The sequence below is a fragment of the Peromyscus californicus genome, unplaced genomic scaffold (assembly GCF_007827085.1).
Source record: "Peromyscus californicus insignis strain IS unplaced genomic scaffold, ASM782708v3 Scaffold_8__1_contigs__length_139910024, whole genome shotgun sequence".
NCBI lineage: Eukaryota > Metazoa > Chordata > Mammalia > Rodentia > Cricetidae > Peromyscus > Peromyscus californicus.
In genome coordinates, this window is record NW_026294606.1 from 39,539,921 (window position 1) to 39,560,884 (window position 20,964).

Consider the following 20,964-nt stretch of genomic DNA (forward strand, 5'->3'; position numbering starts at 1 on the left):
AGGTTTAGATGGAGGGCAAGAGGCATGCGCAGCTAGACTGTCAGGTCGAGGCCTGGCCCTGCCCACCATGGACCCCATCATTGTTTCATCTCTAGCTCTTCTGCAAGGTGGTCTAGCAAGTCCTCAGAACTGCTTGAGAGCTCTTCCTGGGAGACAAGCTCTTCCCCTTGTTGGCTCCAGGCTTCGTTCCTCCTCCCAGAATTCCTGGGGAAATTCCAATTTCTCGGGTTCCATTGTTTGATAGCCAACTGATAACCCAAAGGGAGGGGCAAAAAAGTCTCTTTAAAGATTGCCTCCATTTCTGCCTGGATGGTCACACACAGGAAAGCCACAAGGGAGGGGAAGATATTGAACATTTAAGCAGGTTTTTAGTTACTGAATAAATTCTAAATTACATCCTTTTTGTTTTGTTTTGTTTTGAGACAGGGTCTTGTTAAGTAGACCAGGTTGGCCTCAAACTTGTGGCAATCCTCCTGCTTCAGCCTCCGGAGTGCTTGGAATTACAGATGTATGCCACTACATCTGGCTCAAATGCTTTCAGAAAAAGGTATCTGGTCAGGTGAGCGTGAACTCCTTGCTTTGTTCTGTCCTGTCTGCACCCGTGAGCTCCATGCCCAGTGGGGGCTTTCTGCAGTGTCTTTAGCAGAGGCTGGGCTGTTTGGAATGAAGTACTGAAATCCTATGCTAGCCCAAGATCACGTGTCCCCCAAACCCAGACCAGGAGCTGTCCAGAGGTTCAGATGTTGAGGGCGGTTGTGAATTTTAAGCAGTCTTCCTTTCCCTTTTCTTCCTTTTAGGAAAAGGGCCAGCAGCGTTGCAAAACATAAGCCATCAATTATGCAGGCAGGCTGAGTTCTGTGAATGTGAGCAAGCAAGATTTCCGGAGGGCCGACACCCACGATAAACCAGGGATTTGACTGTTGATTCTCAACATGGTTTGGTTTGTTTTTATTCACATGCGTGGCATGTCTCTAAAATGGAGGCCACTTGGTTGGGAGATTTGTATTATGAATGGAACCTTTTTTTTTTTTTTTTTTTTTAGGTAGGGTGTCTCACTCTGTAGCCCAGTTGAGCTCACATTTGCTACAGTCCTGCCTCAGCTCTCCCAAATTGCTGAGACTACAGGCCAGGTGTGCACCATCATACCTTACTTTGGAGGCGTTACAGCTTATTTATTTACATTTTTGTCACTCTGTCTAAGGATGGCTTTAGAGTTGCCCATCCTGCCCCCCTTCAAATGACTTGTGTCTCTTTTTCACCAAGGTTGGAGCCAGGGTCACATTGCCAGGCGGTAAGTTGTACATTGCTTGAGGAGACAGCTGGCCCGGCTCTGTAGTGTCCCACCTCAGCTCTGCCACTACTTGAAATTTCCTTCGCATGACTCAGTTAAAAAAAAAAAAAGAAACAGAAAAAGCTAGGGGTCAGAGCGAGCCAGTGAGTGGGAGGAGAAGGCAGCGCGGCGCTTCCCGTTCTGGGCTGCAAGGGCCTTTGTGCAGGCTTTAGGGAACTAGCCAGTCTCTAGCCTGTGCTGAATGGAGGGAATCCCTCCCCGCTTCTTCACCTTGGAGGAACTCAGATGCTGGAGGACCTCCTGCAATTTTAGTTAGGAATATAAACCAAATAGAACAGAATTTATTTCTGTTTCACAATATGACTACTGTCTTTAGGAGCGTGGGGATGGTTGAGAGAAAATCAACCAATAGAGATTTGCGTGAAGGCAGACTTCCAGTTACCCATGGACTGGTTAGTTTTATGCCAACTTGACACAAATTAGAGTCATCAGAGAGGAGGGAGCCGTAATTGAGAAAATGCCTCGTGGGAGCCCACTCCCACCTTTTGAAGAGTTCTTAGGTAGAGGAGAGAGGAATTAAGAAATGATAGAAAGAGAGACTTCGACTAGAGGAAAGACAGAAACACAGGATAGCTTCGGGAGGGCCTGGGTCAATAGCCACCAGCTTTGTCCTTTGTTGAAAGGGCTTTTTATAACATGCCAGGGGGAGAGGCAAAAGATCTCCCCCTTGCTAGATCAAAGCACACCACACAGCCAAGTGTAGACCCTTCCAAACATCTGGCAAACACGTTCCTGGCCAAATCATCTCCTTATGCAGCCCTGCTAGGTAAAGCAAGCTCAGATTCTCTGACCCTGAGTAATTCCTCACTAGGAAGCCTCTGTGGGCTCCCACAGTGTCTCCATAAGATCAGGCTGTTGACAAGCCTATAGGGCATTTTCTTAATGAATGATTTACAGGGGAAGGCCCAACACATTGTGGGCAGTGCCATCCCTGGGCTGGTTGGTGGTCCTGGCTTCTATAAGAAAGCAGGCTGAACAGCATGGGGAGCAAGCCAGTAAGCAGCACTCCTCTATGGCCTCCGCAGCAGCTCCTGCCTCCAGGTTCCTGCCCTGTTTGAGTTCCTGTCCTGACTTTCTTTGATGATAAACAGTGACATGGAAGTGTAAGCCAAATAAACCCTTTCCTTCCCAAGTTGCGTTTGGTCATGGTGTTTCACCACAGCAATAATAACCCTAAGTCAACCCAGAAAGAGGGAAGGGCCCTCTCTGGTCTTTTGGCCCTTCCCTTCCTGTGCCCAGCCTGCCTAGGGTTAGCTCCCTAGCAGGGTTCAAAGGAATCCCGGCTCCTGCCCATTGGCTCGTTGTCCTCATGGTTTGTTCCCTGTTCGGGATGTTTCTCTTATTATTGCTTGGGTTTTTTGAGACATGGTCTCATGTAGCCCAGATTGGCCTTGAACTCACTGTGTGGCCAGGCTGACTAGCATCCCATCCCACATCTTTTCACACCCTGTATCTTTGGCTTTATAGACCCAGATGCACACTGGTACAAAAAAATAAAAAGAAAAGCAAGCCTATCACGGTGGCACAGACCTGTGATCCCAGCACTTGGGTGGTGGAGAAACATCAGGAGTTCAAGGTCAGCTACAGAATGAAACCCTGTCTCAAACACCAAACCAAACCAAACCACTACCAAACCACTACCATTGCCCTTCCCAAGGTGGCTGTGGCTTCAGCTGATATGCTGTAGATAAGTGCCGCAACTCACTTCTGATTTTAGAGTGCTTTGACATTTTTAAAGGTTAAAAAAAAAAAATTAAGAGCTAGATACATGAGCACTGCATCTAAATCACTCCTGCTTTCCCAGCTCCTCCTGCGTCTCCCTTACTCCCACTCACAATCTCTTGTTTATTATGAAATATTGTACATGCATGTGTATACACCCTGCTGAGTCCATTTAGCACTGCTTGCGTGCACATGTGTGCAGGGCTGACCACTTGGGGTTGGATGGCCTCTGAGGGGTGCTTCTCCCCAGAGGAAACTGATTGTCCTTCTCTGGGAGCCGTTGGTCACCTGAACCTCTTCAACTGTGAGTGGAAGCTTGTGGAATTTCTCTGTCATGCTGGTGTCACTGCACGTCCATATTGTTGAGATTTTACGCGTGTTTTCCCTGTCATGTCTAGAGGACACTATCTAATCTAGTAGCAGATGTCCTGGTCTTCTAGCTTTCATAATCTTTTGTTCCCTCTCCCACAGCTTTCCCTGAGCCTGTGCGTAGGAGTTGTATTGCAAATGTATCACGTGGGGTGGGCACTCCATGATCTCTGTCCTCTGCATTTGACCTCTTTGGATCCTGTAATGGTCTCCATCCATTGCACAAAGAAGCTTCTTTGATGAGGGGTAAGAGTGACTTTTTTTTTTTTTTTTTAAATTTATTTTGGTTTTTCGAGACAGGGTTTCTCCATATAGTTTTGGTGCCTGTCCTGGAGCTCACTCTCTAGACCAGGCTGGCCTTGAACTCACAGAGGTCCGCCTGGCTCTGCCTCCCGAGTGCTGGGATTAAAAGGCGTGTGCCACTGCCGCCCGGCAAGAGTGACGTTTATCTGTGGGCATAAGGATAAATATTTAGAGTACAATTAGAAATTATACTGGTTTAGGAAAGTGGCAGTAGTAGGCTGTTTTGAGGATCTGTGTTCTTTCCGGCCATGGGTGGTTGGCTAGGTTTACAGTACCATGCATGAATTCCCTATTGTTGAGTGGGCCTGAAGTCCAACAGTGCCACCAGTTCACCATTGTGGAAATCTTGCTGGGCCAGCCAGTTCATTGTTGTGGTTCCTAGTGGTTTACAGCTGGGTAGGACAACAGGTTGCTCCTCTCTCTCTCTCTCTCTCTCTCTCTCTCTCTCTCTCTCTCTCTCTCTCTCTCTCTCTCTCTCTCTCTCTCGGCAGCTTGTATAACACCTTCCGATAGATAATACTGTGAGAGCTAGTCATCGGGGAGGAGGCTTCCAGGGCAGTTCCCACGCAGTTCGCCGAGTCTTGTGTTTAATTTTGTGATGTTTTAAGCAATAGGGTTTTTTTTTTTAATTAAAAAAAAATAGAATGTTAAGCCAGGTGGTGGTGGCACATGCCTTTAATTCCAGCACTTGGGTGGCAGAGGCAGGTGGATCTCTGAGTTCGAGGCCAGCCTGGTCTAGAGAGCAAGTTCCAGGACAGCCAGGGATACACAGAGAAACCCTGTCTCAACTCTCCCCTGCTCCCAATGAATGTTATCATAGCTATCATTATTTTTAAAATGTCTTGTTTTATTTTCTTACTGGTCCTTTGAGAATTTGATACAATGTGTTCTGATCATATTTACTTTGTCCATACTCCTCCCAGATGCACCCCTGCTTCCCTTCCCCCCAGCTGCCTGTCGTCACTGTCATTTTCTCCGATCTGTGCTGTCCGTGTGTTCTTGGAGGAATGGGCTTCCACTGGAGTGTGGTCCACTTACCAAGAGGCTGCACTCCCCTGGAAAGCTGGCTTTTCCTCTCTCAGCACTATCCCTGTGAGTTTGTATGTGCAGCTGCCCTGCTGAGTTCCGAGGACATTGTTTCCCTGTATTCATCCATCACCTCTGTCTTACAGTCTTTCTGCCTCCTCTTCCAGAATGATCTCTTGAGATGACTGATCCCATCACCACCACAAGCCGATGCACGCGTCACTTCACACAGTTCAGGACCTAATTCCAGGTTGTGTCAAGTTGACAATTAAAGCTAATCATTGCGGGACTTTATTTTATTTTATTACTTTACTTTATGACAGAGGCTCAGTATATAGTCCAGGCTGCTCTCCAGTTTACCATGATCCTCTTGCCTCCGTCTCCATAGGACTGGGATTGTAGGCTCACCACGCTCAGCTGGCAGGCATCTTCTGGAGTGCCTAATCCTCTTTGAGAGAGGCAAGGGCCTCTCAGTGACACTTGTCTCCCTGCAGGTGCAGCCCTGGCATGCCTTCTCCCTCCCTTGCTCACCTTGAAGGGCTTCAGGAATCTACCTGCAGTGTTGGGCGGCACACCCAGTCCTCACACCTCCCCCACACCACTTCATCCTTCATTTCCAGCAGCCTCTTCTTACACCGCTTTTTATTCTTGGTCTTTTCATCCAAGCAGCTTAATTCCATTTCCTGTCTCCTCTCACCCCTCGTGACATAGTGAACACGTTCCTTTTGCCCCATTGTCCAGATGGACGCCGAGTTAGCGGGATTGCTTAGTCTATTTTTCACACTCACTTTTCTGTTCACTGCCCTCGCTCAAATTAGGGACAGCAGAGTGTAAAACAAAAGCACTCCAGAGGCTCTCTATACCATTACTTGTTAAGAAGAATCTCATTCCTGTCAGAACAGGGATCGGGAGTCCTTAGTCATGCTGTGGTGACTGTAAGTTACATTCAAGGGACACTGTGAGCATGCCTACACTCCCTACCCCCTACCATGCCTGTTTCTAGACTTGCCTTGAACATGTGTACCCCACCCATGCTCCTTGCTCTCTCCCCTCACTCCCCCATCTTTTTTTTTTTTTTTAATGGCCTCATTCTATTGTCTAGGCTGGCCTTAAACTTGCAGTGATCTTCTTACACCAATCATATCTGACTTAGTGTTCCAGAGTCTTCATTTTTGTTTGCTCTCGAGTTTCTTTTGGGAGTCATGAGGGAGGGAACACACTGATCTGGGTAGATTACGGGAAGAAGGAGTGAGCATGCTCACTGGCTTTCATCAGTCTTGGCTGCCGGCTCTGTGCACCACACCATAGAGCCAATCTGGGGCAGGAATGCCGGCCATCTCTGTGGTCTCAGATTGAGCATCCACTCGGAGAGGAGAGGATGGAGACGGGACAAAACAAGCCCCATCCCGGCTGCCGGTGAGGTGAGGTGAGGAGAGGTGAGTGAGGAAAGGGGGACTGCCTGTGTTTGTGAGCCTGGTTCAGGCCGTGGTGTTGTCTTGGGGAAAATCTTTTAGATTTTGATGGTCTTTCCTTGGGTCAGCGGAGAAACTTTGAAAAGCCCTATTTGCCACACTCTCTTCCCCCACTTCACCGTAAGTCAGGCGTGGTAGTGTGCTCCTGTGAGGGGGCTGAGGCAGGTGGACCGTCATGAGTCCCAGGCCAGCCAGGTCTATATGAGATGAGCCTGTCTCAAAGACAGAAGCAAAGCAAAAATAAACATGGCCTAGGGAGATCTCTCCATTGGCCAAGTGCTTGCCACACAGAGTAAGATTTGAACTTGACGCCCTAACATGCAGCAGAAAGCTGTGTGTGGAAGCACGATGCTGGAATCCCAGCTTCAGGGAGGCGGATGAGGAGGACCCCAGGGGCTTGCTGGCCTGCCAGTCTAGCTAAGTGGGTGTTCCAGGTTCACTGAGAGGCCTGTCTTCAAAATCTAGGAGGGGAGCCATAAAGCACCCAACGTCAGCCTGTGTTTGTCACATGCACTTGTATACACACACACACACACACACACACACACACACACACACACACACACAGGAGAGAGAGAGAGAGAGAGAGGTCCTCAAACCACAAATCCTCTGTGTCCTTGGAAGTGTGCTATGGTTACATTTGTTTCTTTTCCCCTGCCCCATAGTTCATTTTTTGCCGACAGAGGGAGGAGACTGGATTACTGCTGAACCAGCGCTCCTTCCTTCTGGCAAACTCCTGATGCATGGTGAAGTTCTGGGTGTGGAGAAGGGAGAAGTATTTCCTAGGTCCCCTCCCAGGATGTCTTATATGGGGACAGGGTTCCCTTCTCTCTGGAGGAGGGCCATGAGTACACCCAGAAGGTAAATGTGTTCCATTTCTCTGGACCCCAAAACAGGAGCTGGACACACTCCCCCTATATAGGCAAAGCTTCATTCAGTAAACTCTAAAATTTGAAAAATGCATTTATGGGAGACTGGGCTCTTTGGACTCTCTTGAGTTAGACATCTTTGTGTCAGTAAGGGAAGGCAGGCCCAACAAGGAGCGGCCTGCTTTGAAACAATGGGGAACATAGCCTCTTTTTAGAGTCCAGCAGCAGCCTCAGCTTACACATGCAGTTAGCTAATTAGAGCGATTGTGAGCTGCTCTCCTTTACTCTGAGAAATCCTTGCATGAGGTCAGGTTTCCCTTGGCTGCCTTCCTGGTGGGACTTTGTATTTGCCATTAAAGAAAAAAAAAAAAAAAATCAGTTCTTACCGTTGATGTGTGGCAGTAATTTAGAGATTATTATGATTTAGAGAAAATTTTATAGGGCATATTAGCATGTATTCCTCTAATCTGTGCCCTTTGATACTAAAAGTTATGCTAATTTCAGAGGGCTCCATTTCCTTAAAAGGAAGAGTCTATGAATCTAGCAGGAACCAATTAAGGGAGGATCACTGGCTTTGGAGGTGGCTGGGTGATCTGAGACATTAGTCACATTTTCAGGCTAACAATCCAAATCTAGAGCCCACTAATGTCCAGAACCACACATGCAAGTTTGAGATTTATTATTATTATTGTTGTTTCTTTTTTTTCTGGAGCCCATGCTGCTATTGGATCTGGGTTCTCTGGACTCTTTTGAGTTAGTCAACTTTATGTGAGCAAAGGAAGGCAGGCGTGACGAAGAAGAGTGGCCTTCCTCAGGCTCTTTTTAAAGATGCCATTTGCTACTCTTAAGGAGTGGATGATCCGTAGAAACTCAAAACTTGTGCAAAATGTTTTCCTGAGGATCATAAAATCGCTACAGATTTTTAAAATACTGAATCTTACCATGTTCTCACCTCTTTAAGGATGCATGGCTAGCCAGGCAGTGGTGGTGCATGCCTTTAATCCCAGCACTCAGGAGGCAGAGGCAGGCGGATCTCTGTGAGTTCGAGGCCAGCCTGGTCTACAAAGCAAGTTCCAGGAAAGGCACAAAGCTACACAGAGAAACCCTGTCTCGAAAAACCAAAAAAAAAAAAAAAAAAAAAAAAAGAATGCCCGGCAAGCCAGGTCAAGGTGATGGTGCACACCTTTGATCCCAGCACTCAAGGCAGAGGCAGGTGGCTCTCCAAGTTTGAGGCCAGCCTGGTCTACAGAGTGAGTTCCAGGACTTCCACGGCTACATAGAGAAACCCTGTCTCTAAAAACAAAGCAAAACAAACAAACAAAACTACATGGCTCTCTGAAGGAGGATTAGTAAAGTACCACTCACCTTGTCTGCTTTGACATCAAAATCCCTGTGCACATCTTATGTTTAGACAAGAGTCAGTTAATGGAGCTCAGATGCCGAGGGCAGGCAGGACCATAGCGCATCTCACTTTAAGACCCAGAATAAAAACCAGACATGGTAGTGTGTGCCTGTAATCTCAGCACTCTGCTGGGGAATGCAGGAGGATTGCCATCAATTGTAGGCTCGTCTGAGCTACTTAGTAAGTTTGAGACCAGCCTGGGCTACTGATTGAATCTCAGCCTTAAAAAACACTGACAGAAAAGCTGGACATGGTCGTGCACACCCGTCATCTTAGCGTACAGAAGGCTAGGACGAGAGCAGCTCACGTCTAGAGTCGGTCTGGGCTACACAGCTAGACTGTGCCACCCCACAGAAAAGCTTTAGACTGTGGGTGAACCGCACTGGTTTGTAATGTTTTAAAACAAGCCAGGTAAGATAGAAAAACGTATTCTGTTCCTCCCTCTGGTCTGCCCAGCCCTCCGTATATGTGTGAGCCACAAGTTTGGGGGAGGGAGGACCCCAGGAGTGATTTCCAGTGGGTGAGAGAAACCAGGCTGGGCCAGACCTGCTGTATTCACCCGTGGAGAAGATGGGACTGGCTCGAGGAAGAGGGAGGGGCTAAAAGGAAAGCAAGAAATGTTAGCAGCTGGCAGACACGTGCTTCCTGCTTCCCATCTGCTTGTGATCAATTCTGCATGTTTAACATATAACTCAGCTTATGCCTTGCAACCCAGCAATACACTACTAGTTCCCCTGAGTAGGTCCTCCGAGAGGTAGCTGCGATCTTTTCCTGTGCTGGCTGGGCTGGCTGCTTCAGGGGTCTCCGTGTGACTTGGCATCCATGGTATCCCAGGTCCTTCAACTGGACACTGCCCCTAGCTTCCTGTGGAGTCCAGTGGCAGGGGTCGTCACTGGCAATTTCAGAGGCTTCCAGAATGGGGAGAACCTTGACGATCTAGACCTTTCTGTACCCCCACCTCCACTCACATTCAGCAGTCTGTGTAAACAGCTCCCTGCCTGTCTTGTCTTTCTTGTTTTGGACTCTTATGTAGCTGAGGCTAACCACTGGTATCATTAGCCCTGGACTCTTGATCTTCCTGTCTCTGCCTCCCCTGTGTTATAATTACAGAGTTGTGCCATGATACCAGGCTGTTTAAGTTAGTTCTAGAGAAATGAAGAGGGATAAAAAGAACAATTTTTTTAGAGCCCATGGATGGCACTCAAGTGTGTGTGCACTCACACGTGCAGTACGCGTGCTGTTAGGGCAATGCAAGGCTGTCTGTGCACGTGGCACACACTTTGTAATGCCTGCTCCCCCATGGGGAGTAGACATTGCTCCCCATGTACTTATAATCAACAGAATTTTTTGATCGATGCCAGAATGTGTTACAGGGCAGTGGAGACACTTCTGAGGGAGAAGTGTGAAGTAGATGGAAAACAGTTGTCAGGTCTGACCAATGAGGTAATGGAATAAAACAGATGATGTGTGTCTGCGCGGTTCCCTGGGCATAGAGGAGATGCCAGTGTGTGGCTGGCTTTCTTGGGCTGTTTCTTGTATGTTCATGTCATGCCAGCTTCAGATCACTGCCGTATTGATGGGCAGTCACTAAGAAAAGTATTTCAGCCGAAAGGTGTTCGCATTGATTGACATTTTAACCTATGCTAGCGCAGGAGGGGAAATTCCAGTGCAGTAGGTTGGCGGCTGGAATGTGAGAGCCACGGTGAGAGCTGGTGCTCGGCACAGTGCCGCTGGTGCTCGGCACAGTGCCGCTGCCTGGCACTCCACACGCAGCACCACCACTGTAAGTTAAGGAGTGTCTGTTTGCTTCTCTGTGGGCTCATCTAGGAATGATAGCAGAAGGCAGGAGGTGCAGACTCCCCTAACGCTATAAGAGATTGTTTCCCATGCTGTTAGTGCATGTCAGAATTTCTATACTTTTTTTTTTTGGTTTTTTCAAGTCAGGGTCTCTCTGTGTAGTTTTGGTGCCTGTCCTAGATCTCGCTCTGTAGACCAGGCTGGCCTCGAACTCACAGAGATCCGCCTGTCTCTGCCTCCGGAGTGCTGGGATTAAAGGCGTGTGCTACCACTGCCTGGCCTAGAATTTCTATACTTTTTAAAGGCTGCTACTCCTTTGAGCATGCATACCACCCAGCTGTAGATGAACATTTGAATTGTGGCCTCCTCCTGGATATAGTTACTTTTTTTTAATTTTAATTTTAATTTTTTTCAAAACGAGGTTTCTCTGTGTAGTTTTGGTGCCTGTCCTGGATCTTGCTTTGTACTGGAACTCACAGAGATCTGCCTGGCTCTGCCTCCCGAGTGCTGGGACTAAAGGCGTGTGCCACCACCGCCTGGCTACTTTTTTTTTTTTAAGGTAGGATGCTTTGTAGCTAAGGCTGACTTGTAACTCCAAGGATGGCCTTAAACATCTGCTTTTTCTGTCTCTACCTCCGGAGAGCTGAGGTTACAGACAAGCACCACCCACACCCAGTTTCTGCAGTGCTAAGGATTGAACGTAGGCTTTGTGAGTGCTAGGTAAGCCCTCTACCAACTGAGCCACACCCTCAGCCATGAGTTACTTTCTTATGAACCTGGCTTATAGGATTTGAAACAGGAAATGGATTCAGCCCAGATCTGACCCTAAAGGATATCACAGTATCTTTGAGGAAAAAGCAAGTAAATCAAGTATGCTTTGGTTTCCTACAAGGAGAGCTATGGTAGAGATGAGCAGAGATTGCTGTGTGGCCTGAATTCAGTCCACGAAACTAGGCCTTGAAAGGCCATGAGAGTATGTATGTCACACTGTGACGGAAGGGACTGGGGAGGGCTCGGGAGCCAAAGGAAGATGGACTCCATTCCAGAACTGGAAGTAGCTAGGATGTGGAGAGAGGTGAAATAAAGCCAGAAGCATAGCAAACAACCAGGGAAGAGAAGAGAAAGGGTCTGGGCACGTACTACTAAAGAGAAGAGAGCTTTCCTTGAAGCCCACTGGAGCCACGAGAGGCTTTGGAGCAGCCACTGAGGAGACTGACAATGGATTTGGAAGGGGTTATGCCAAAGGCAGATGCTATAAAATGCTGCTGAAGGTGACTTTCTCTCTCCCCTTACCCTCCCCCCCCTGCTGAAGGTGACTTTCTCTCTCCCCTTACCCTCCCCCCCCCCCCCCCCCCCCCCCCCCGCTGAAGGTGACTTTTTCTCTCCCCTTACCCTCCCCCCCTTTCTTTTTCTCTTTCTCCCCGACCTTTCTTCCCATCTTCCTTTCTGTTTCAAGTGTCCTAGGTTGGCTTTGAACTCCTGATCCTCCTGTATCAGCCTCCTATGTGCCATCCATCTATCATTCGTTCATTGCTTTATACACGTTTTCTGGCTGAGCAGGTGTGGAGGATGCCTTCTCTCAGCCAGCAGAGAAGGGCACACTGTCTCGGGGACCAAGTTCCTCTGAACCTTGTGTGAATGTGCTCATTTGCTCTTGGGTATCTATGAGAACAATTCTCAGAGAGGAGCTTGTCACCATTTGGGTGGGGGACAGCCATGGAGATATGAATATTTGCCAACACGAGGCAGGAACATTTGTTTTGTGAGAGTGTTCACATATTGCCACGAGCTGTTCGGTCTGGAAGGATTTGTGCTGTGTCATCTGCTGGGAAGGCTGATAGTCAAGTGCCTTAGAAAAATGCGGGGAAAGGGGACCCACTTCCAGACTCGAGTACTTGCTGCAGGGCTGTTGCTAAGTGGCATTCTCCCTCCCGCAGCTCTCATATGGTATTGTTTTGACAGGCAGGGAAGATAACTTATCTTAAAGAGACTTACTGAAATAGTCTGACAGTTTGCATAATTACATTAGCTTGAAGTTTGCTCTTACTGCCTGGATTATACAGTTCTTTATTTGTTTACTTATCCTCTCATAGAGATAATAGAAATGCGTTCAGCTACCACCTAGGCGGCAAGAGAGACAGACAAATGACCTGATCTTAGTCCCTTTTCTATTGCTATAATAAAGTGCCCAAGGCTGGGTCGGTGATAGAGGAAGAAAGGTTTATTTAGCTGCTTTGGAGGGTCTTCTTGATTGGTGGTGTCCCACTGATAAGAGATTCTGGGAGAGGGAGGGTGACAGAGCAAAGCTGGAGATTCAAGGGCCTGCTTGCTCTTTTGTGTTACAACTTGTTCTTGAGAGCTGGTTGACTGGGGTCCCGGAGAACTATGTTAGTCTTTTGCAAGAGTACCATTACCAATGATCTAAGTACCCATTAGGTCCTGCATCTTAACGGTTCCGTCATCTCCACACTCAGGATTGAGCTTCTGGCACACACAGCTTAGTGGGACAGGTCATCTCAACCCACAGCACTGAGCATGCATGTTGCTTGTGTTAAGATCAAAAAAGCATCAACAAGTGATGTTTGGAGTGGGATGGGGGACGTATAGGGCACATGCCTGGCTTTTGACACGGAAGCTAGGCATCCAAACTCAGGTCCTCATGCTTTCATGGCAAGCACTTTACCACGGAACCATGTCCTCAGCCATATTAATTATTATTATTATTATTATTATTATTTTGAGATAAGATCTCACATAGCTCAGACCAGACTTTTAAACTCCAGATTCTGCTTTCTCCATCTCCCGTGTGCTAGTTAGAATTCTAAATGTGTGACGTTCATGCATGGCTTGGAGTTAGGTTTTTAAATTTGTTATTGTTATTATTATTTGTATGTGTGTGTACTAACATCAGTTTCTGTGTACCTCATGTATACTGGAGCCTGTGGAGGCCAGAAGAAGGCATCCGCTGGATTCCCTGCGACTGTAGTTACAGATGGTTGTGAGCTGCCATGTGGGTGCGGTAAACTGAAACTGGGTCTTCTGCAAGAGCAGTGTGTGCTCTTAGCCATCAGGTCATCTCTCCAGCCCTTGGAGTTTGGTTTTAAACAGAGAACAGAGCTGGGTGTGGTGCTACATGTGTACAATCCCAGCATCTGGAAGTTGGAGGCAGGAGGATCAAGAGTTCAAAGTCATCTTCTACTACCAATTGAACTTGAGATCAGCCTGGGCTACGTGTGTGTGAGTGTGTGTGTGTGTGTGTGTGTGTGTGTGTGTGTGTGTGTGTGTGTGTGTATGTATGTATGTGTATGGGGGGGGGGAAGAAGAGGAACGAAGGGAGGGGGGAAAGAGCAGAGAGAGGCAGAGTATATGAATGAATAAGAATGAGAATGAGCCATCTAGGATCAGGAAAAACAACCAGGAACAAGGAAAATTGGCTTTTCTGGGGAGTATCTGGAAGGACGCAGTGGTGACTGGGCCCTGGGCCCTCGCAAAGCTGAGTGGCTAATTGAAGTAGCATAGACAGCCCTGACCTTCTGAGCAGGTCAAGTTAAAATTCAAGGATCACCTCGACTTTGCAACGGGAATTTTTCATAGAAGGAACCAGAGATGCACAGCCCCGTCTTTTGTATTTAGTGGTTTTCCAAACATCAAGCCTTCATTGATTTCTCTGGCTCCCATCTAGCTGCCACTGCTGTGAGCAAACACATACTGGATGAGCATTTTGTTGTCTTGAAAAGGAGAGCATATGGGCTTCGACAGCCGGCCATATTTTCATTTATTACTGTATTTAAGACTACATCCAAGATAAAACCGAATTTCCTGGTAGCTAGCCTAGCAGGCTGTAATAAATGTGATCCCTGATCCCTGATCTCCTTGTGGGCCTCTGGGCTTCCTACGCTTCCGGAACCCGGTGTCTTGGAACTGACAGTCACAGAGCTAATCTGGCACTCGGCAGATTTCTACTAACAGTACAAAAAGGCTGGTAACTTTAGGCCCCTTCAGGTTGCTGTTCAAATGGGGTTGCTGTGTCTTAATTGTTTTTACATTTTGGGTGATTATGAAATGCTGGGACTCAGGTGGGAGGATCTGGTGGTAGTGAGGCCTCGGATCTGTTTCGTGCTTGATTCGGGGTCTTTGGAGTTATTTCATTTCATCACTATTATGAGGTAATGGTATTTTCTACTCTTGCAGATGAAGAGACTGACTACTAAAGGTAGTGCCTGTCACCATTGCTGTCGTCCTCGCCATCCCCGCCACCAATGTCAATAATCTTTTAGTGCTGGGGAGAGAACACCGGCCCTAGCCCATGTCAGTGATTTTTTACCGTGTTAGTGATGGAAGTCATGGCCTTGTCCATGCCAGGCAAGTGATCTACCACTGAGCTCTGTTCCAGTCTAAGAAAATGCCTGTTTAAATCTAGGTCAGGGAAGTACAGGCAGGAGGGTCAGGAGGTCAAGGCCAACTTTGACTGCATAGTAAGTTTGAGGCCAACCTGGGCTATGTTAGACTTTTAATATAATGATGAAGAGATGACATGGTTAGAAGTTTGGGCAGCCAGTTCCTTGCCTCTGTAGGTTTCTCATGTGTGAATGTGACCAACCATAGGTTATATATATATGTATATATGTATGTATGTATGTATGTATATATATACACACACACACAAACTGTATCTTTTATAAGTATGCATACATTTTTCCCTCATCATTATCCCCCAAATACTGCAGTTTAACTATGACATTTACACTATGGATTGCTATCACATCTAAGGATGATAACCTGTGCCATTTGCACCATATTAAATATTATAAGGAACCTAGGGAGGCTTTGAAGTACATGAAGAAACGTGTTTGAATTATATGCAAAGACTGCCATTTGAGACGAGGGTTTTTGTCTCCAAAGGTGCAGTTGAATCAATCCTCCTCACAAATTGAGCTGTGACTGTTATCTTTATGAAGGTTAAGGATGAGGAACTGCCTTTGAAGAGACAGTGCTGGTAGACCGAGGTGTGAGTAAAAGGGAGCACTCGCTTCAGTGGAATTCATAGGGCATCCTGGGAGAAGCTGAAAAAGAGGATTTGAGTTGGGCACAGTTACACATGTATTCCTGTAATCACAGCACTCTAGTTCCCTCCTGTTAGGGAGGGTGAGGGGCATGGGGATTCTCACGAGTTTGATACTAGCCTGGGCAACACTAGCCAGAGCGTGCAAAGAAGTGAATGGAAAGATTTTGATTAGGTTTTTAGTCATAACTAAATACAGATTTCTTCTTGTGCCAGACAGATTGTTTTCAAAGATTCACACTCTCAATTGCCGTGATATGTGGTTTGTGCATGTGTGTGCATGCGCATTTGTGTTTACATGTGTGTGAACTCGTGTGTGTGTGTGTGTGTGTGTGTGTGTGTGTGTGTGCATGCTCCTGTCTACGTGTGGTTGTAAGGCCCAAAGTCTTTCTTGACCACTCTCTACGTACTGAGGCGGGATCTCTTGTGGAACCCAGAGCTCGCCAATTCCAGTTAACCTACTTCGTCAGCTGACCCCAGTGTCTTAGGGTTTCTACTGCTGTGAGCAAACACCGTGACCGACAGCAGCTGGAGAGGAAAGGGTTTATTCCAGCTTACAGTTTGTAGTCCATCATCCGGAGACGCAGAGATGTCGGGACAGGAACTGGTGCAGAGGCCATGGAGGAACACTGCTGACTGGCTGGCTCCTCCTAGTTTTCTCAGACTACTTTCTCATAGGACCACCAACAGCCCAGGGTGGCACTGCCCACCTCGAGCTGGGCCCCTCACACATCGATCATCAGTCAAGACAGTGAACGCACCACAGGCTTGCCCACAGACCAATCAGATGGGAGCATTTTTTTTTAGTTGAGGTTACCTTTCAAAAATGATTCTCGTTTGTGTCAAGTTGACATAAAACTAACTAGCACACCCGGGGATCCTCTGCCTCTGCTGCCCGAGTGCTAGGGTTGTGGGTGTCAGACACACCCGCCTCACTTTTACTTGGGTTCTAGGGCTGTAGATGTAACCGTTTTTTAAAATAAGAAGCACCGCCGGGCGGTGGTGGCGCACGCCTTTAATCCCAGCACTCGGGAGGCAGAGCCAGGCGGATCTCTGTGAGTTCGAGGCCAGCCTGGACTACCAAGCGAGTTCCAGGAAAGGCGCAAAGCTACACAGAGAAACCCTGCCTCGAAAAACCAAAAAAAAATAAAAAAATAAAAAATAAAATAAGAAGCACAGAGCCGATTGCAGAGTTAAAAAGCCCAAGAGGTCAGAGCAATAGCTAAGAGTGAAAAACCTTACCCTTCACTGCCACTGCTGTCCTCCTCAGCCAGAGACCTACTTCCTGTGTGTCTGTCTTCTTATGGACTTTCTGTTCTGCCTTCTCATTGGTTGTAAACCCAACCACATGACCTCCTCGTCACTGCCCATCTATACAGACCTCCAGATCTTCTATGGTTGGTATTGAGATTAAAGGCGCGTGTCTCCATGCTGGTGGTATCCTTGGACACACAGAGATCTGCCTGTCATGTGATCGGGATTAAAGGTGTGTGCTACCACTGCCAGACTTCTGCTATGGCTTGCTATTAGCTCTGATCCCCAGGCAACTTCACTCTGGCCTAGCTCTGGCCTTCACTCCTGCATGACTTTAGTGCGTTATCCAATGAGCCCTCTCCTCTCCAGCCCCGTTTGAGTGTTTTGAATGGCAGGGCTGAGGAAGCCAGTGAGAAGAGTGGCAGGGTTTTCTTTCCCCTGGAGCTGCTCTGCAGCCTTGATGCATGGGAGGGTGTTTTCCAAATCTTGGTTCCCCATATCATCACGATAAGTTGTTTAATAATGAATCTGTGAGAGGCATGCGGTCCTGTCCCCACTGAGGACGCATGGCTAACAGAAGCCATCTGCACACACTGGGGGACATGGGGTTGGCCTAAGACTGGAAGGTAGGAGTAGATGAGGTAGCAGAAAAACAAAGCTTCATTCAGTGGTTCAATGAACACCCCTGGGATGCCCCACAAGGGGGGGGGTCAGGCCTTTTTATTGCTGCAGGGAGAAGGAAGATAAGATAAAGAGAATGTGCAGACTAGTGGGAATCCAGCTTGGCCTGTACAGCCATCTTGGGCATAACTACCTTTTTGTTCGTTGGATGACCTTGGCATGGATTCTAAACCCTATGGAATAAGTAGTTTTTAAGGCACACCGCCACGACACTGGGGAAATGCTTCATTGATAAAATGTGTGCCAGGCAGACATGAGGACCTGAGCTTGGATCCCAAGCATCCATGTGAAAAGATGTACTTAGTGATGTTCATCTGTAAACCTAGGGCTTCTGCGTCTCTGTGGGAAGACAGAGGAAGAGGAGGATCCCTGGGGGCTAGCTTATTGACAAGCTGAAGGTTCAGGGACAGACCCTGTCTCAGAATAAGGTGGAAAACAATGTGTAGCTGCTTATGCGTGTATACACACAAACCCGCACACACAATCAGCCCAGGCCAAGTGTTTTATGTCACACTCAGACCATTTCTTCACTGATATTGGGCTCTTAATAGTTTTCATTTATTTCCAGTGCTGGAGATTCAACTGGGGTCTTTGCACACACCAAGCAAACGTTGTACCATGGACTTAACGAGCTCTCCTGCTTTGTTACTACTTTTTGAGAAGTCTGTACGTCTTGGCTTTTGTCTTCCTGAACATGTTGTTCCCTTTGTTCTGTCTTGGGCTGTCCGGAGCCTCCTGTCCTGCTGCCTCTCAGGGCGTGCTTCTTTCTGTCCGTGTCTGCGATTGTCCTGTGTGTGATTCTGAATCTGTTTATCTCTGGTCTCTAGTGCCTTCTGCCACGGTGACCATTCCTCATGCCACGCTCACCACTTCTCTTTGCTACCTTCTGCTTTTGTGACCGTTTTAGATGCAGTGGGGTTTTGACAAAACAGGACTTTGACAAAAGATTCCAGTGCCGTGTGAGGAGAGTCACACCCATGGCCCTGGGGTTAGAGCAGATGGCACTGTGCCCACTCAGGGCTGGGTGGATGCTTCTGTGGAGAAACCGATGCCTGGAAGAGGCATCTAGAACTCTCGGTGATGCATGGTGGAGGTGGATGGAAGATTGCCTCACAGAGGGCTTTGCTGAAGATTTTGGGGAGGCAGAGAGGAAGGAGATGATCAGTGTGTTACTTTGACCTCAGGATGGCAGGTCTAGACTCCAGAACACCAGAAAAGTGGCATCCAAGTTTAAAAAGTCCTTTTGGCTTCGGAGGCAAGAGTCAGGGTTCTGGAGTGGCCAAGGCCTCATGTTCCCAGTAGCTTTAGGTGAAACACTTTCCAGAAGTGTGTGCCTTTTTGTCGATCCAGCTTATTTCAAAGGGTTTTCCCACCCCACCCCGGCCCAGGCCTACAAAGCTGGAACCCAGGCTCTTGAACATGCCAGACAAGTGCTGTGTGTATCATTGAGCGTTATCTCCAGCCCTGTTACCGTCATTTTGATAAGTTTAGCAGAAGTAAGCCATGTTGAAGAGATAAGTTGTACTAGATGCTGATCATACCATTGTTTCTATGGGAAATCCCTCCCAGAAGCAGTAGACTTCTGGGAGGAGGCACACACCTCAATCTCTACCTACAGGAAGCTGAGGACTGAAGCCTCGCCCTTGCTCATGCTCTGGGCTTTGATAATACTAGAGTGATGTGATGTGAATTGGATGAGGTTGGCGAGGACACTGCAGATAAGCAGGTGGGTTCCGGATATTTTCATGTTAAATAGTTTCTCTGTAGCTCAGAAGTGGGAAAGAGGGAAAAAGAGAAACAGGAATGTTCTTAAGGTCTTTGCTGTTTTGAGACAGGGCCTCTCACTGTGTAGTCTGGGCTGGACTAGAACTCGGGATGGCCCTGAAACTGAATGGATCCTCCAGCCTCTGCCTCACCCCTGCTCCGATGGCACCCGCCTTCCCCCGAGCCCAGCCATTCTCAGGTTTCCATCCACATACAGTGATGACTTGGGCTGAGATGGGGAGGGGGAGCAAATGGGGGAAGGAGGAAGAAAGCTGAGCGTTTGAGACTTTTACTCAGAAACAGCCATTGTTCAGGCCAATATAGATGATACTTAATACTCCAGAGCTCAGCGTGCAGACTCCTTCCCCTCTCTATCCCTAGCTTTCAGGGTTCGGATGCACAAACCTTGCATGCAGGTGCACACACTCAAACACACTTCTGAAGGGAACTTGTGTCGCCAACTGAAACCACACGATCCTTGGGGTGGTTCGGCTTCCCCAGCTTCAGGGAAGGCCCTGTGATTTTGGTGTCCATGGCTCCTGTGCCCTAGTTTTCTGGCTACAGTTGTTCATGTGACCCAAGCAGGTGTCCCTCACCGTGACTTTGGAAAGACAGCATTGAAGAGATATACACATCTCTCTTTGCTGCCTGCTCTATCAAGGAAGCCCTGAAGAGTAGAGAGGAGACACTTTCCCAGGAACGCAGAGACTGGAGAGCTGTGGACCTGCTGATATTAGCTACACGGCATCCCTTGGAAAGCCAGGGCGGCATGGTGTTGGATAAGTGAAACTCTGGTCAGCAAATTTAAGAAGAGGTTCCTGACGGTAGAAACTTTTAGAACGTTTCGTATCAGGAGTGATTCCTGCTGCCCAAGGCAGGCTGGTGCGCAGTGTTTCCTGAAGTTATTTGATGGTGGAGCGCTTTGGTTTGTTCCATGAGGGGTGTGTGTGTGTGTGTGTGTGTGCGTGTGTGTAGCTCTGCATGGGAACCAGTGTGACCTGCTGTTGGAAGGTGATCTTCATAGTGGTGGTGTCGCTGGGAGCTTGCAACCACTGGTAACTCTGTTTCCCCTCCTTCCCTTCCCTGCCTTTGTCTTTCTGGATCTTTCTTGTTGAGAATGGATCTCCAGAAGCCCAAGCTGTCCTGAAACTGCTTTGTAGCTGAGGCTGCCTTGAACTCCAGGCTCCTGCCTCCACCACCACATGCTCGGATTCTAGGCATGGGGCATCATGCCCACCATGCCCAGCTCCCCGTGCTTTCTTGATGTTTTAGATTACTAAGGTGACCGTAGTTAGAGCCAGATTTTATCCTCTGCTGCTAGTTTTGACTCTGTGACTTGCTTAGAGTCACAGCACTGGTGACCTAGAGGACTCTCTCTATGCTGTGTTCTCCCTGATTTCTCATATTGAGGGGTGTGTGTGTGTGTGTGTGTGTGTGTGCATGTGTGTGTGTGTGTGAGAGAGAGAGGGGGGGGCGTTTAAAGTGGTCTTCCTTCAGCCTTCAGAGGCACTGGGAACACATCCTGGCCAGTGGAGCAGCTAGAGGGACTGAGTGAGTGACACTGGTGTTGAAGGACAAGCTGCAGCTCATAGTAGTGGCCTCAGGCAGCAGTGTGTAGACACGTGGCTGGGGTTTGGAGGAACTTTCTGCTCTGTGGGGATTCTGGTGCCACAGAAAAAACTGATTGCCCCTAACCTCACACAAGTTTACCGTGTCAACTGCTGTGTGGGAGGATGAGGCTGGAGGATTGCTTGATTCTTGAAGGCCAATCTCGACAACATAGCTAGACCCCTCATGCAAGAGTGCTGTTCAGAGAGAGTAAGGGTTGTGTGACTCTGAGTGGCTTGCTGTCTCTCTTCTCCTGAGTTGAATTGTGGAATAGGTGAATTTCT

At 47.9% G+C, this 20,964-nt stretch overlaps 1 protein-coding gene across 11 annotated transcripts in view; it reads left to right on the forward strand.

Annotated features, from left to right (window-relative positions):
• The first annotated feature begins 6,091 nt into the window (after window positions 1-6,091).
• The window catches only part of Carmil1 (capping protein regulator and myosin 1 linker 1), a 256,793-nt gene continuing 241,920 nt past the window's right edge, over window positions 6,092-20,964 (forward strand). For 9 of the 11 annotated variants that reach the window (XM_052729002.1, XM_052729000.1, XM_052728999.1 and 6 more), the window contains exon 1: window positions 11,556-11,582. In XM_052729002.1, coding sequence (XP_052584962.1) covers window positions 11,571-11,582 — 12 coding nt within the window. In that variant the 5' untranslated portion in view covers window positions 11,556-11,570. Of the gene's footprint in view, window positions 6,208-11,400; window positions 11,583-20,964 lie in introns of those variants that run through there. The other 2 variants (XM_052729001.1, XM_052729011.1) reach the window with 2 other exon arrangements.